Source organism: Rhea americana, unplaced genomic scaffold (genome assembly GCF_003343005.1).
Source record: "Rhea americana isolate MKP2758 unplaced genomic scaffold, rheAme1 scaffold_44, whole genome shotgun sequence".
Classification (NCBI taxonomy): Eukaryota; Metazoa; Chordata; class Aves; order Rheiformes; family Rheidae; genus Rhea; species Rhea americana.
The window spans coordinates 3,257,299-3,274,623 of record NW_028186579.1 but is presented as its reverse complement, the minus strand read 5'-3'; the positions used below and the strand labels follow the sequence as shown (position 1 = coordinate 3,274,623).

The 17,325-nt window shown below is 35.0% G+C and overlaps 1 protein-coding gene across 8 annotated transcripts in view; it reads right to left on the bottom strand.

Moving 5' to 3' along the window:
* The window catches only part of PLEKHH2 (pleckstrin homology, MyTH4 and FERM domain containing H2), a 53,163-nt gene that overhangs the window by 25,584 nt on the left and 10,254 nt on the right, over window positions 1-17,325 (bottom strand). For 5 of the 8 annotated variants that reach the window (XM_085315842.1, XM_085315845.1, XM_085315843.1 and 2 more), the window contains exons 3-11: window positions 12,391-12,453; window positions 11,478-11,627; window positions 10,953-11,036; window positions 9,354-9,435; window positions 7,354-7,536; window positions 4,615-5,600; window positions 3,552-3,627; window positions 2,972-3,066; window positions 2,194-2,338 (exon numbers count right to left, since the gene is read on the bottom strand). In XM_085315842.1, the coding sequence (XP_085171968.1) occupies window positions 2,194-2,338; window positions 2,972-3,066; window positions 3,552-3,627; window positions 4,615-5,600; window positions 7,354-7,536; window positions 9,354-9,435; window positions 10,953-11,036; window positions 11,478-11,627; window positions 12,391-12,453 (1,864 nt within the window). The other 3 variants (XM_085315846.1, XM_085315848.1, XM_085315847.1) reach the window with 3 other exon arrangements.

Below are 17,325 nucleotides of genomic sequence, written 5' to 3'. Positions count from 1 at the left end.
TAAACTGAGTTTAAGCCACTCATGAATGAAACAAATAAATATCTTTTATACATTATAACCCTCTATTATACAATTATACTTTTTAAAGGGTGTAGTTAGTCCCATACATCTTATTCATTCTCTAGAAAATAAATGCAGGATCTGTAACCAAACTAAGCGACTTTCCCCTGCCCCTTTCTACCATTTTCTCTCCTGTATCTGGTTCTCTTACGGATTGCCTGTTTAGTAAAAAGCTAATCTTAAGAGGTTCTATATAATTAAGTTGTAGGTGAGTGGTAGATGGGTGGCTTTACTCTGACATTACTATGTATTTTTATATAGAGATTTTCTAAAAAATCTAATTTTCAGATTTGACAATTGTTTTTAATTTATTAGCTTTAGTCCTATAAAAAAATGCACTGTTTTCAGTTCTAGTGAATCAACAATAAATATTCAAACTCTTCCTTTATTCATCATAGAAATAATTATTTTCAAACACATGAGCATACCTTTCAGTATAGACTTATTTTCTGACTACTGTACTATTTTGAAAGGTGACTGTCTAAGATTGAAATAAAGATTTCTTGTTTACTTTGTTTCTCTAATTTAATTTTTTAAAAAAGATCACTTTCCTCATTTCTCTGGTAAGTCATCTGGGCTTTGAGAATGAGTTCTTCTCTTCTCATATAACATCCTTTATAATAAAGATGCAGTAAGCTAATTATGCTCCTAATCAAATTTGCGATAATGCTCCTAATCAAATTTGTGATTGCCTAGATTTTTAAACAACATGATCTCAACAAAGGTATGGATCCACATGCTTTATGGCTAAGAAAGTCTTCCATACATGAAATAATGCAAGAATGATCTACTGAGAAGGAAAATATGAACAAGAAGAAAAGTTCCATTTTACATACATGGACATAAACAGGTGGTGATTCTAGCTATTAAATTAGCTAATTTACCTTTCCTGTTGTGCAAGCAGATAACACGAGATGCATCTGCAGCCACACCACTGTTTTTTGCTCAGTGACATGGAGCTGCAGGGAAGCAGGAACCACGGGTCCTTTTTACACTAGTGTAGGAAAACTTAACTACACCACTGGAAACAGGACAAATATAGACAAGCCCTTAGATCTTTTCCATTGGTGTTATACTAGAAGACAAAGGTTGTAGCAGAAATCCAGTAAAGGAGGAAACCCAGGCAGGGCAGGCTGTATAGCCTTGCCCTAAGGAAGCTGGTGAAGAGAGCTCTCAAGGAAAAGGTTCATCCTGCGTAACACTGCCAGGAGGCACAGGAAATGAAACAGTGCCTCAATACCACTTGGGGCTAGCAATGAAAAATTGCTGGTGGACTACTGGTTGTATCTACTTACTCATGTGTTATGTTTGTGAAGCTCCAGCTAACTGGGATTTTATCATAACCAGTACTACTAAATAATGTCACTCTGCATTTTCAAAGCAATGTATAGTGCAGGATCTTAATGCACTTAATAAACAGTGAATTGAGTCTCGCTTGCACTACCCAGTGAAGAAAACCTCTCAGGGAGACGATACTGTCACCCCATGAGGAAGCATTCTATTTTTTTGTGAAGTATATTACTTTTCATTTTGCATATAGAAAACACGTAAGTGCCTAGAGCTATAAGAGTTGTGTTCATCAGAAAAAGACCATTACTGGATTCAAGTGTTTCAACTAAGTTTTTTCACAGGCTCTTAAGACAGCCACTACCCTTTATTGCATGAGATGACAGAACCAGATATTCTGTAGCGAAACTTTTCCTCATGCTTCTGATAATGTTAAGCTGTTATTTTGTTTCATATACTTGAATATATATATTTTTCCTGCTGGCAACTAGTTTTTTTCAGGTCATTTTACCTACATGTAGTTCAAAGTCACAGGAAATCCTTGGCATGACAGAGAATAAATAGAACAGAACATTTTGCTTTAAACACAAATGTCACTTTTCCCTCATGACAACAACTAGCTACTAGATTAATGCCTTAAAAAGAAGTCACCTATTATAGCAGCAATAGAGAAATGTCTTTTCTCCTGCTTGGATAGATTTGGGCTTTGAAAACTGAGATAACATCTTGATCCACATCTAAGTTGCCTATGTTGTTTAAGAAGAAATCCATTTCTACGAAGATACTGCAAACTGCCTAGTTTTCCAGACTTTCCAAATTTTACTTGTTCTTACAGTTCTTGCGTACCTCGTTTCATAGCCCGAGGACTACCTGGGCCGCTTCTGCTTCGGGAATCGGACTCAGAAGTCCTCGAGCTGGACCGAGAGCTGTCTTCTTCGTCAGATCCTGAAGATTCGTCTATGAATGGGCTATTGCTTATTTGAGTTGCCTTCTGCAGAAATTAACACAACATTCTTTGCAATTTTGCATGAAAGATACCAGTCATTTCCTTCATACTGTGGTAGAGCTCTGCTGGCTTTACAACATTCGAAATGGTTCTTATTCAGGCTGTAAGGTTTGGCACACAAATATCAACATCTGGCTGAATTCCCTGATGCCCTCTGTATCCTCAGCCACCCAACACTTAAAACAGCAAACTGAGGTAGCTCAAGGCTTAGGTCTTTTGAGACCGTAAAAGGTTGCCAAAAAACAAACAATGCTGTGACTAGTTACTGCTAGCTCTCTGAATATAAACAGCCTTGGCACTGACACAAAGACATTTCTACACATACACACACACTTTTAATTACAGTATTGAACGCCATGTGGCTCAGTTTAATCATTAACAAGCCTCTGGAAAAAATCAGCAAGGAACCTAAGAAAAACTGACCTGGGCTGGTAACATTTTATAAGCAGCAACATTTTTTTCCCAGATATTTGACATTTCCATTACCTCTGGGGCTCTATGATCTCTAAACATGATCTTATGACAATTTTGGCCCGGCAGCATCAAATGTGAAAAAGCAAGTTCTCAGATGTGAAGCCTAACGGTATTTCAAAATTTCTTATATGCGACAACAGTTACCCCTTTCAAAGTGCTGTAGACAGGAGTGGTCATGTTCTTATATATCAAAGATGTATATAATCCAGGTATGGAATATGAAGTTTGTGAAACCGCACCTAGAAAAAGTAACATACAGTACATAAATTATCTTCCTATTTTATCCTCCAATTTATGAAATTGTAATGTCATTTTTTGCATTGTACTGCTTTGCTATAAAAAGTGAACTAAATCCTGATTAGTTCTAGATGTGAGATCTATAGGTGTTTGAAATTTACAAGGGTTTTAAGAATCATAAATACATTGCAGTCATGACCACTAACCTTTTTTAAATAGAATGTATGTATCTGCTACCTCAATACATAGTACAGAATATTCATAATGAATTGCAAAGAAAAGTGGAGCAAGCAAAATCACAAAGTCAATAGGCAAAGTAAGATAAAAAAATGGAAGATGATGTCTGATTTTCTAGATTTTAAAGAGTAGGCAAATAAATCTTCACAAAAATATCTTAGAGGAACATGGTAGATTTGATCCTTTCTTACAAATCACCATAAGAAGAGCATTTTTAGTTTATGAGACAATGAATAGCTAAACCACTTACTTTTGCTAAGAGAGTCCATGGTGAAAGCTTCAGACACCCGTAAGCCAGATTTGGCTACAGCATAAATTCTGCTTTCCTAACATAAAAGCAGAACAGATATTTTTGGTAGATAATTAAAACATAACAATGATTTTTCTTCTACTTAACCTCACCATAGTCTTCGTGTGAGTAAAAACATGTGATAAAATGGTTGATAAAATAGTGTCATCAGTAGCAGCAGAAAAAATGCAAATTTGCTTTTTATACCTCTTACTACTCCCATAGTTTATTTCAATTGTTTTTTTCACAATGCTTGCCTTTGTATCTAAGAGTTATATCAGGAGCCAAAAGACAGCTAGGGTGAGAATATTTTATCATGAAGACTGTATGTTAAGAATAGAGATCACCACTATGGAGGCAACTTTTCAACACAAAACTGCTCAAGCTACAATAACAAAATCCATTATGAAAAAATATGCACTAAAATATAGTCATAGCAAAGGTGTCACACTGAGACATTTGTCATCTCTGAATACTAAAAAGGATGGTAGAACTGCGAAAATGAGTCTAGACAAAGTTAATTTTGAATTTTGTGTAAAAAAATATTAATTTCAATTCTAATTCTCTTTTGGACTGATGGCTTTAAAATTCTACCTGGAAATGTGATCAGTAATTTCTATAATCAATAGCTGATCTATGTTAACTTATTGTCTACACTGTGAATAGTACATTGCTTATAGCAAAGTGCTGAAACCAGCACTCTTAGGCTCTGCTGGCGTTAAAAAAATAGTAATTAAATAAATACAGGTGCAAGCATTGCCTTGTTGTATACATAAAAAAGGACATATATAACTTAGAGGCAGCCTGGAAAATTTGGCCTTATTTACCAAAATATTGACTATGTTTTTAAATGCTGTGCTTCAAATCAAACTTGCGAGTTTGTCCTCTTAGCTACTGTTAAGACATTACTCTGTACTGTCACAAACAGATAGAGAATGAGAAAGGTAGAGACAAGAAGAATTATAAAGGAGAAGTATGAAAAAAAATTAATTTCAGGAGGAAAAGTATCTATAATCATACTTACCCAGGAGGGAAATCGATGCAATGGAGGGGTTGGAGGTTTGTTGCTAGCACCTTTTTTTGTCATATCACAAGGTTCCTGGGCTTCAACATTCTGCATTTCCGTGCAATCATAGGTGAACACTCCTTCATCAGAGCCAATCTCCATTTTCTCCAAAATATCTGTATCTTCTCCATCCACCAGATCAATGTCTGTTTCCTGAGGTCTCCATGGACGTATCATGCTTATAGCATTTCTATTTCTACCAAACATCCTGTCAGAACTCAGCTGGGGCTGGCTTAAATGCTTTTTTGCCAATGCTAAATTTAAACTAAGCACATTGGGAGTCCGTAACTTTGGAGGTGGCAAATTTGAGGGAGAATCTGACGGTGTTATGTATTGAGAACCTGCAGAAGTTGCTAGGATTGGGTGTTTAGGTGTTAGAGCAGGGGTTAAAATTGGACTTGGGGTATTTGCCTCACTGGATGAAGATGAATAATCTAGACTCTGAGACTGAAATTTCTTATTCAGTTCATCTGAAGAGCTATCTTGGTCCTTCTTTTTACTTAGGTCCGAGTTGCACTTTCCAGTTGGATTGTTCTGACCTTTTCTCTGGGATCCTTGCTGCCAGGAGTACAGCTTTTTGTGCTGAGTCCTTTGGACACCAAAGCCTTCTTCTTCAAATAGAGAACTACTGTCATCAGATGCTGTCAAATACATTTCGTTCTCCAGTCTGCTGTACCTTGTGTTCTCTTCAGATGTGTGACTTGAGAGAGTCGACACACATCTAGATTTTAATCCTTTATTGTCTCCTCCATCCTCATCTGAGCTCCAGTCACTGCCAGTAGTGCAGGAATTCTTTGACATGTCACTGTCTACATCTTTTGATAAATAGCTCACTCTCACATTTTTATTCTGCTCTGATCCAGAAGAACTTTGTGGCAATATCTTCTGACCTTTATTGCTGTCATGTGCAGGACTAGCAAAGGTAGTTTCCAGGATATCCTTCTCTAGAAGAGAAGTATCATGAACATGAGAAAATTACTTTAGCACACTTGACTGCTAAAGGATTCTGTTATCATGTCTGCAAATAATAAGTAGGCAATTATTTTAAATACATAAGCACATTTAATATTGCTGGATTTTGTAAGTAATACCTTTAGAAGGCATTATACATTTTTGAGTGGAGCTGAAATTGTAACATTATTTGCCAAGGAACTGTAGCACACTTTACTATAATATTTAAAGGTAAAGCCAAAATAAAAATAGCAGTAATTGCAAAGATGACCATAGAGGAGCCAAATCTTAAAATGAACTAGGTATGCGTGAAAACCAAAAAACTCAAAAAAGCAAAAAGACACCTAAGAACATACATACATACTTACAACATACATACATACATATACATATATATATATATATATATAGCTGCTAAGTATATATATCTAGCTGCTTCATTAAATTTAAAGAAAATTATATAAAGTTGATTAAAGCTTAACAGAAAAGATTTACAATAACAAATCAAGCATTCTGAGTATTTTTGTAGTGTTTATACAGAAATGCCTTCTGTAAGTTATTACTGTATTTCCAGTGATGAATACTTAATATTATGTACAGTGGCTCATGAAAATGCTTAGGGAAAGACACTGTGTCAAAATAGCTCTGCTTATGCAAAGCATTTTCTTTTACCTGGTTTTATAAGAGAAAACCAGCTTGAAGCATGTTGGTGAGGCCTTCATGCTTCACCTGAATTAAAACAGATGTGTTAGTTAGGACTTTTCTACATAAAGACACTTAGGCAAGTTAGTTTATGTTAGATAGCTGTATAAAGTTAGAGTAGATTAGATAAGCAAACTGTTTTAATTTAGTCCAGATTAAAGTAAGTAAATCAAAAAAAAAATCTATTGCCATGAGGTTCTACTTCTCATCCTTTCACTTAAAAAAAATTCTTATTTCAATTTCCTCACCTATAAAAATGGAAGTAATAATACATACCTTTATAATGAACTTGGTGTCATATAGACATACAAAATACTAATAGGTTCTATTTTAGTTTCTGATTTCCTACAAAACTCAAAAATTTTGGATACTATGATTAACTGTGGAGAAAATGTGAGGTCATAAATAGCACTATGAGACTCCAAATGAGGGAACAAAGCAGGAATAAGCGTCTCCTGCCTAGACCTCACTGCTCCAGGGAAGCACCAAACTGCAGTGCACTTGCTTATGCTTGTAATAGCATAACAGCATATCAATTTGCTGGCATTACAAAACTTCAGAGTTGACTGGGAGAATTGCACGAACTGATCAGGAGTTTTCTTCCTTCTTTGGATAGGAAACAACGGTGCAAAAAGATACCCAAGACTCCCTTCTATATTTCTGTCCTTGATCACTCAGCTTCTCTTGTTGAGCTAGGGCATTAAGCTAACACTGGGACATCAGTGATAGCATAGACAAAACATACAGAAACGAGACTTAAGTGAGACTCTACACAGGCATAAAAACCTAGGGGACAGGCAGCCAGACCTGCCCTAGAACAAGGTCCCTTCTCAGCAGCTAGAACGCTTGTCAACTTGTGCACGCTGCCAAACAAGGCATTCATGACATTACTGAGAAGCTAATGCTCAACAGGGTTTCTTAAGTAACACAGAGAGAAGACTACTATGTGCTTTGAAAAATTCCGGTTTGGATACACTGAGGTAGTTGTCAACTTCAGTTTTCCACTTATGCCAGAATAAAATGATTGTACTGATGACTAAATACCTATTATGTCTTTGCTTTCAGTGTAGTCTGACTCTTTAGATGATGACTTGCTTATTTCTTGAAATTTAGGAGATGGTTGAGGACTTTTTGCTCGGTTTGAAAAGCATCCAAAAGTCAAACCGCTTAGTCGCTGACCTTCTCCAGGTTTTTGTGTTGAAGTAACTGATTTCTTGGTCGTAGCTTCTAAAGAATAATAATTCAGAAATCCAGTGTTAATAGGTCATGGCAAGCTATGTTATTAGCCTCCTTTACATTGTAGTGTAAAGTTCTTTTCTTTTAATATAACTACAGTTTAACAGAAAGATAATTAAATAATTTATTTTTGAATAATCATCTACCTGATACCTCCCCATATCAAAAGAAACCCAGAGTTAAGGTTCCAGTTCTTAAAGACTGATTTTCTAGTATAGAAAAAAAAGAAACAATTTTTAACAACTTTATTACAATAATATATAAAATATGTATTTAATACAGAGTGAAAACACAGTGCAAATATTCAATTTCATTCTGCTATGACGGAAATTAAGCCTATAGATTGGTCTAGCATATACAATATGGGAAAGACTCTAGAACAATAGTATTAAAACATGCGATTGCATTCCCTTCAGATAAAAAGATTTGCTCTAGCAAATATAAAGGAGTAATTTACCAGGCTTAAAAGGTATACATCTAGAACTTCAAGAGGAGCTGAAAGCACAAAATAATTAATTGCCTCAATAGCATGTACTCTCCCCTAGGCACAGCTATTCTACCAGAAGCTCACATATGGCAGTGCTGTTTATCCCTGTTTTTAAAAGGTTCTGTGGCAGATCTAGGAACAAAAGCTCTCATCCTTATCTGCAAACGGTTTAAAACGTAATTAAATGACTAAGAAGAATAGAATAGTAAGGTACTTCAATGATCATAATCATGGCCACTGCAAATGGTATTCAATTTCTTAATATTTTTGAGCATATCAATAAATGTATGATGAAAACTAGTTAACCTTCTTCTCAAAAAGCCTTTGAAGAGATCTCTCAGAAAAGGATGACTAAAGAAATTAAGGACTGAAGAGTAAAGATTACATATTGATCAAAAATAATGAAGAAACAAAACATATTTTCTTCATTAACAGAGGCATACCTTAGTTAAAAAGCTTTATTTTGTGTATATATATATATATATATATATTTATATTTTACATATTGTGTATCACATGTATATGTACACAGATACATACAGAAATACACATATTTATATACTATATATATATAATATGAGCTGTATTATCAAGAAACAAGAGTTAGGTAGCAACCTAACAAGATTTTTCAGATGATACTAAATTATTAGGTTAGCCAGCTACAGAGAAGACATAAGAATCTTCAGAGAGACTTGAAAAAAACTGATGAACATGCAACACAGTAGCTAATAAAATTAAACTTCCATTAATGTAAAGTAATGTTGTTTGGAGGGGGTGTTCCTCCTTCCCAAAATTACATTTTATATCTTTTTAAATTAACTATATTCAGTCAGAAAGGAATCTGGGTGTTGGACTGTCTTAATGAAGATTTTGAATCATTGTGGTCAATTATAATAATTAAAAAAAACAGATTAGAATTCTGATTCTGAGCTGAATATTTTCTGGAAAGGCAAATGCAGATAAGACATTCATCTATTCTGTAACAGTGATAAGATCTATCTAACAAATAAGTGAAAGTAAAGATCTGCAACAAATTCAGTCAAACATTACTACTTGCAAAACCTCTTTAATAACAGAAAGAGAAATATCTACTCACACAGCAAAACCAGCTGTGGTTTGTCTTCTTCTCTTTTTAATAAAAATTTGGTTACTGTTTGCCTAGCAGCTTTATGTACAGTCATTCTGAGGTCACTAAGTTTATACTCATTTGAATCTTTGAGGTTTTCTGCAGTATTTCAATTACTTGGATACCTAAATTATTAGGATATAGTCAGAATTATGCCATACATAGAAAAGTTTTTAAAAGACTGGTGTCATTTACCTTGCAGTTTAGATTGTACTGTTTTCATCTCTTTTGTTTGCTTTTGGTTCATCAAGCGAAGGTTCTGATTTTCCACTTCTAACTAAAAGCAAATAAATTTAAGCTCATTCACTGGTAAAACAATTTCTAAAGTTTCTAACATCATCTAGATTTTCTCTGAATTTTTGATTTCTAAACATGAAGCTATTTCAAGTGGTAAACTCTTCTCTGCTATTTCTCTTAATGCTGGTCTGTGCATTTGTGTGCATTTGTTTACTCAAAAAAAAAAAAAGAAATTATCTACAATGATTAATTATTTGCACAACGTTTTCTCTAATAAAATTATTCCCCAATCACATAAATCCAAGACTGCTTTTAAAAGTCTGAATATTTTTTTTTAAAAAAAGTGTAGGTTTGGATATTTTTAACAAAAGCAAAAGGCTACAATTACAAGCAAACTTTTGTGCCATTTGGAAAATGCAAGAGAAAGCAGAGAAATTAGGGAGAATGATGGTCCTAATGCTTCCTGCTACTCCACAGCAAAGTTAAAGAAAATATGTATTTAAGACGTTTATACAAAGAAAAAGAACTCCTATGAGAACAAAAAAACCCTCAAAATCCCACTGCTACAGCCCACTACCAGGAAGCAAGAGGCCTTGGTTCAAACTCCTGCTCCAAATTAGGCAAAGGGAGGATTTGAATCTCAGTGTCCCACAGCACGGATAAGGGAACCATCAGTTCCTCTCCCCAGCAAGTGGCACCTAGCAACCCTGTAAAACTGGCTCGGGACTCAGTACTTTTCAAATTGAATAGGTTTAGTCACATTTGATTACACTCAATTGCACTTTCTATTAAATGATTTTAAGATCTTCCCTCACAGTCTAATGCTAAACATTATTTCTAGCTTCCTATTTAAAAATAATGTCATAACTTAAATAGCTTTTAACTGGAATGAGCGTAATTTCCAGTTAACCACAGAAGCGCAGGATTTTAACTCTTATGAGTGGGCAAGTTTAAATTTAATCTAAATGTAAGGAGCAGAAAGAGTACAGCTGCATACTGAAACTGGCACCCTGAGGCAGGGCAAAGAGATCTCACCACAGCAGGGAAACAAGGGACAAAACCGGTCTCTTTTGGGAATAGAGCTGGTGCCCCTGAAGCTACTCACGACTAAGAACACACTGGGCAATAGAAAATGAAAAATGATCAAGTCCTTTTCTTCTGCCAGCTCCCAACAGATGTGGTCAATATTTGGAGGATTATTCACAATTTAAGCATCTACTTAAGCAAGCTATGTTAGACAGCTAATATCTCCAGCAATTAGCAGAGATGATTAGATCTTCCAGGGAGCAGTTCTGGGTCTTCTCTCCATAAAGCAGACCCTGAGATACTAACTTAGTTGGCCAACTTAGTAAACATAAGTTAAGTGACATGGATACTCTTCCCCTCTGTGCTGCTGTTTTCATTTTTCTCCTTTTAAATAAATAACTATTGCATCTCATGAAACTGGTAAACATTTTTTAACTATGACATTACCCTCTTTAGCAGCCAGAAAGCCTAAAGGATATTAGGCCAGATCTTGTATTTTCTGTATTACAAATACTGTCACAAAAGTTGTACCTCATGGAGCTTGACTGTCACCCACTCTTTTATTTTAGCTGCTTTTTCTTCTATGATTTTAGCTTCTTGTAGTCTTACTTGCTTCTGGAAAAAAAATGACAAAAGCATAGCTTTCACTGAGTATTTTTGTCTGGCTGAGTAGTCTCCTCAGACATAAATTCTAAAGTTTGCTTTAAATAATTTAGTCTCCTTGGCAATACATGGTGTTTTGTTTTTAAATGATGAATATGCCCTTTATAGACGCTGCTGTTCCTCTAAGAAAAATGAAAAATTTTCAGAGGAGACAGTCCAGAGGAAGACCCTTAAGATCTCTCTTTAAAATTAAATACTCTTTTAAAGGAAGCCAGAACACAATTTGCAAGTGAATAAATCTGATTCAGATGACATGCTCCCAATAGGAAACTCCTTAATCAAACAACAGAACTAATTCTAAACTTTTCTGTCCTCTATCGATCTTAAATTCTTTTCTTTCCTTTTACATAATTGAGAATTGCTGCTCATCTTTTAAAAATAGTTATTTCTAACCTGTTCTTCCAGTTGTTGCTCCAATTTTTGTATTGTATCATTTTTTTCTTGTATCAGCATCTCCAGATCTTGACATCTCTTATACAACCTGGTTTCTGATTCACTTGTTTGAATGTTAGCAGCTTTTAATTTTTCTTCCATAACTTGCACCTATTTGGAAGGTCAAACATAACACTGTTTTAATAAATAAACAAGCATATAAAAACACAGTACTCAAAGAAATACAAATTATTACAGGCACTCTAAAAAATGACTAAGAATACCTGGCTTATAGTAAGGAGCACGTTCTAACTATGAATTAGTATGTGAACATTTGCATTCTTACAATTTTCAGTTTCTATCTGTTCCTACCATGAGATAAGAAGGATTTTTAGGGGATATCACAGATATGTTTATAAAATTATTGCAGTACATACACCTGCCATTTGGAATCAAAAGTAAACTCTGGTTAAATACACAGCCTCAAACTCTTTCTTTAAATGACAATTTATTACAAGAATGATGAACAACATAGAATAATCCTATTTACTGATTATATTGGATAGCCTTTTTTTCAAAGATTTTCTCAAGTAAGTTAATGTTTTCTCTTCCTTTTGTTTCCACTTGCATCGTATATCAAAGACTCATGCTGTATCAATAAAGAAGAAAAAAATACTATGCTGTAAAGAAGTTCATTACGTGCATCTATTTTGGATTTTTTCTTTTAGCTTTGATTTTACTGTAGACAAAACTCCAAACTTGACAGTGAGTGAAGCAGTTATAATATCCCAGGTAAGACAGATCAATAGATTAAAAAACTTGTCTTCTCCCTTTTAAACAGTATTTAAGAAAAATAGCAATTTTCTGAATTTCCCTTGGTAACAGTACTTTAACATGCACATAGCTAGTGGAGACATTTTTAATTTAGATATACCTGCTGAAAAGCCCTCTGTGCTTGACGATCAGCATCTATAACTTGTCTCTCAAGCTGCTGCATCTGTAAATACATAAAAAACATACAGTAAAATGCCCGTGCCTTCTGCCCACTGCCAGAAATACTACAGTGAAACGTATCTTCATGGTCTGTTTTGATAGATTGTGAGCAAAAGCTTAAAAAATAAATAAAAGGATAAACTGCATGTCAGTCTGGGACGGTATTTATGATTATGAGCATATATATTCTTTTTAGTATAATCTTGTGGCTGCTGTATGACATACTGCTTTTTTTCCCTGCTACCAAGAGCAGAAATCACTTTGACAATAACCCTTAGACTTTTCTCAGCCATGTTTCCAGTCTTAAAAAATGCTAAGCTCCTTCATTACTTGGAAAATTATACAGTTTGACCATTAATTCTTCTAAAGTTGACAAATTCAGCTTTTGGGAGGAATTGTGCTACTGGGACTGTTCCTGAAGGAAGCGGGATGCAGCGCAAGGGCCACTAGGACTAACAGGACTTAGATGCCGCACAGAAAAGTTTGGGAAAAGCACAGTAGAAACTGGTAAGAGAGAGACTAGCATGATGAGGGGGGGTGTAGGTCCCTTCTGAGTGGCGAAGGGCCCTGATGTATTACTTTGTAATAGCTCCTAATAAATCACAGTCCCACCCTTCGCACTGGGCCCCTGAAATTCCCTTCATTTTGCATAATTTATTTTGAAGACTTTTCCAACAATGTGGTACAAAGTGGGCCAGAAACATATACTTTTGTTAATAGCTTTCTAGTCTGATTTTGGTAAACAACGTAATTATGAGATTTTTTTAAACTTTTTTTTTCTTTTCAGTTTTGAAATCATACTAGAAAGTACCTAAGGAAATTAATATGTTGTTCCATAATTTAAGGATTGGAAATTGGTTCTCAGGAAATACCTACCTATAGATAGTTCATCTTACGAGGATAAAACATCAAACACTTAACATTAGTATACTCAGTATTCAGCTTCAGAATTATTCACAGAAAAGCAAATGCTACAAATGATGCAAATGAAAACCACTTACTCTTTCTACAACTTACTACTATGGTTTTAAAATAATCAGTTTCATTCTGCCCTTTTGGTATCTAATATCTGACATCTTTCAGTTTCTTACTCCCTCTCTTTTTTATTCTCTTTTCTCCCCAATTATGCTGTCAATTGCATGGAACAGTTTCTGGTATTTTTACCACTACATCCAGAAAAGGACACAGAGTCACCATTTTCTATCAATCAAAAACTAAAAAAAGGAGAAAATGAGTTTTCACGACTAAAAGGTGTGACTGGCCTTGTAGTACTTTCTAACTCGACATAAAAACTGAAGCCTCCCTCATACTCCCACGTCGCTTTATTGACCCTAGAGCAAGGGGCAGTCCACGCTGGACCTGGGTACTGCTGCGTCCCTCTTGAGCGGCTGTGCAGCAACAGTCCCCAGGACGTGACAGTCCTGGTCATTCAGGCACCAACTGTTTGGACAGCGAGACAGGGAATTAAGTCTATGTAGTTTCGACAGACCCCAAGTTGGTTTCCCAGGAGGAACGTGAAGGGAAAGGGCCAATATGACACTGATACCATTCTGCACGGAAGCTGCAGATTTTCTATCTCGCCCTGAATGGAGCAACTTGAAATCATGGCTCAACAAACTTAATTGAAGAAATATTCTTCTCATGTACATTCAGGATAGGCTCAAGCCCCTTTCAAGATCCAGTAAGGATTCTGAGGTCCCCTCTGATTATCTGTATTTTTTTGTTTTATAATCATTACTATCAGGAATACGTAAGTTTTATGCACATTAACTACTGGCACATGCACACTGATTACAGGACAATGTCAACACAGGTACAGAGGAAGGGACTGTTACTTTAATCTGCACTTTCTCTTTCTCTTTGAAAATGTAAAAATCTTCCCAAAGTTTTCAGACAATCTGTAAGTGCATGCTGCACCAATTATCTGAATTATGGAAAATAATATCTATTGTTAGAAACAGATTTATTCTTAAACTTAGTAAGGAAATAACCACTCTACATCTGACATTCATCAAATCAAGCTATTTTTGTTCAAGCAATGAATAGAGAAATGCCACGTGTGAATAAATACTGGATGGTTTGAAGAAACATAACAGCAATAAAAAGAGGTGTAGTGCCTTGGAGGTCTGGTCAGTGAAGCACAACACAAATTAAATGGGGATTTTTTACAGTACAAAAGCAAATTACAGACTATTTTTGAAGTTCATCTAGAAGTTTCTTGAGATTTCAGAAATGTTCAACATACATGTTTGTGCAAGTAAATGAATTTTTCATTACATCAAAATATCTGTTGCATAAAACCCAATCTACCTATTTTCTGCACCAAAGGGTATCAGTTCAAAAGTCACCACTCTCATGTCAAAAAACTTCCCATGTATATGCTTATGCATATAGAAAAAAAATAGAGATTATTGTTCCTGTAGTGTGCATTAAAGAAAAATTACACCTCCTCATTGACAATATTCTTGGTATTTTGAATCATTAGTTAATAAAGGAAAATCTTCTATTTAAAAAACTCATAAAGAAAGACTAAAGCTGTAGCCAGTACTTCCTTCTTGAGGTCTGAAAATATCTGTTATTGGAAAAAACCAAAAAGGTAATTCTTTTTATCAAAGTAATTTTTCAAGGTAAAAGTCTGTCCCATTAATATTTAGAAATTGCATCAGTGCATAATGCAGAGTCTCCTCACTTTTAATAGTATAAAGAATATAGTTGTATCATGCAGATTTTATAGAAAACTTAGTGTAAGCTATTTTGAAATAAATAAATACAGGGGGGAAAAAAAAGCAACGAATGAAGAGAAAAAAAATCCATCACTTCTCTGTAAACCTTTCAGCATACTAGTAATAGCTGAGAGTTTTTAAAGAGCAAAACTGAGTTAAAACCTAGTGTTTCTGAACCAGTAACTGAGAGTGTCTATAAAGTGCAGTATTTCAAGTGACTTGAGAACAATTTAGAGCCTGTGTTTTTCTCTTGCATTTCAATTTTTAGATTCATCTCTGACTGAAAAAAGGCCCAAACCATCCATGGCTAAAAACCAGTGTTCCACAACGAAAGGAGTAAATCTATCCATTTATGGTTTAGTGAGGTAGCAGTCCTCACACCACATAGGGTTTACACAAACTGAAGAAACACATGACCTTTAAACTGGATGCAGTACAAATGTGGTATAGAATAACTTAAGACACACAATCTAATATTAAAGAAATCTGAGCAGAGCTCTGTTGTAAATTATTACCAAGGAACTTAAGGTGCTGTGTCTTGCCTATATAGTCACACTCACATTAGTAAGGGTATGTTTGTAGTTCTGTGAGCTAATATGGGAATACTGAGTCCCCTACACATAAATAAATAGGAAGAATGAGTGAGGGATAAATACACATGTAGCTGTCTTTCAGAGCAGCAAATAGGCATAGAAAGGTGACGAATAATCATTGCCTGGCATCTCCTTTTACAGATTGACTGAAAAAGGGTTTGGAATTGCCTTCTAATAGCGGCTGTACATGCAAAAGATCTGACTTTTTACATGGTGCTTCGTAAGTTTATACATGGGTTTAATAACATGCCTGCCAGCTATTCCAGAGCACTGTGTAAGACCAAGATTTCCCCTCTCAGTTCTATATTCCTGTTTGGCCTCAAACATTTGATCACGTCTCTGCATTTCCTTAAGAGCAAGTGCTGCTTAAAACCAAGTTTTTTGTCAGTGGCTTTGAGCACTATTAGTGATTACCTAAGCTAAGCTTAGGAAAACACACTGATGTTCCTCCTACTTTTTTAACTCATTTATTTAAAGGCTGTCTGGGTATGTTCCATTCATATTTTCCAACATTATTCCTTCTATCTTGACACTGATTTATTTTTCATGTATCATGCATCTTCCAGAAGGCCAGTGCTAAACCTTTATAAACTACAACAAACTTTAAAGTATGAATTAACCAGTTAAGACATGTAAGCAAAACGCAGATAGAAGTGGAATGTAAAATCATGTTATTAACATTTAACAGGAAAAATAAAAAGGAAGAGGAATTATCACATGCATTGCTTAAAATGTACTTTGTTCTTTACTAGATGATATTTTATTCCAGAGGCAACACAGTAAGTAGAGGGTCTTATCTTTTATATAACTTTGCAACTTTTAACCAGTAATGGAAGATTATCTTGTCTTATAAATACAGGAACTGGTATTTCAGATCAACGTATAGTCACAAAATGAAGTATACATCAATTAAAAAAATAAATTAGATACCTTGGCAGAAAAGCCTTTTCTTAGAACAAAATGAAACATACAAAAATATTTCTCAAAATCTTTTTGTCATAGACCTCAAGTATAAGGCTAATGCATTGTCTTAAGGGGCTCAAATTCCCTAGGCTAACCACAGATCAAATCTGACAAATTTTCTTCACTATTTTACTGCTGTATAATATATTGAACATTAGCATTTGTCATTGTTTCGTACATGAAAAAAAATCTTTAGATGAAAAAAAGTTATTTAGATGAAATCCCCAAAGCTACAGCCTTAGTTTTCCTCCAAATCCCACAAAAGGGCTCACTTTGGTTATGACTGCTTGCAAAACTCAGCTTAGTGCTTACAACTCGGCAGCTGGCAAGCTGTCACTTTTCATTGCACTCCCACTTTTTCCTTCTCCCGTCTTCTCTTTTCTTATTATTAATTAAAAGGAAAAAAACCTACAATTCTTCTCATGAACAAAGCACTGTCAACTATTCCTCTGCAGATCTGTTACCTATCCAACCCCTCCTCTCCACTTTATCTCCTTCTGTCTTCAGACTGTTCACACGATAGGGATCATCTCTTTTCTCTGCTGAATTGTGGTCAGAATTATGGAGTGCAAAATAATTCAGGTCTTTGAAGCCAAC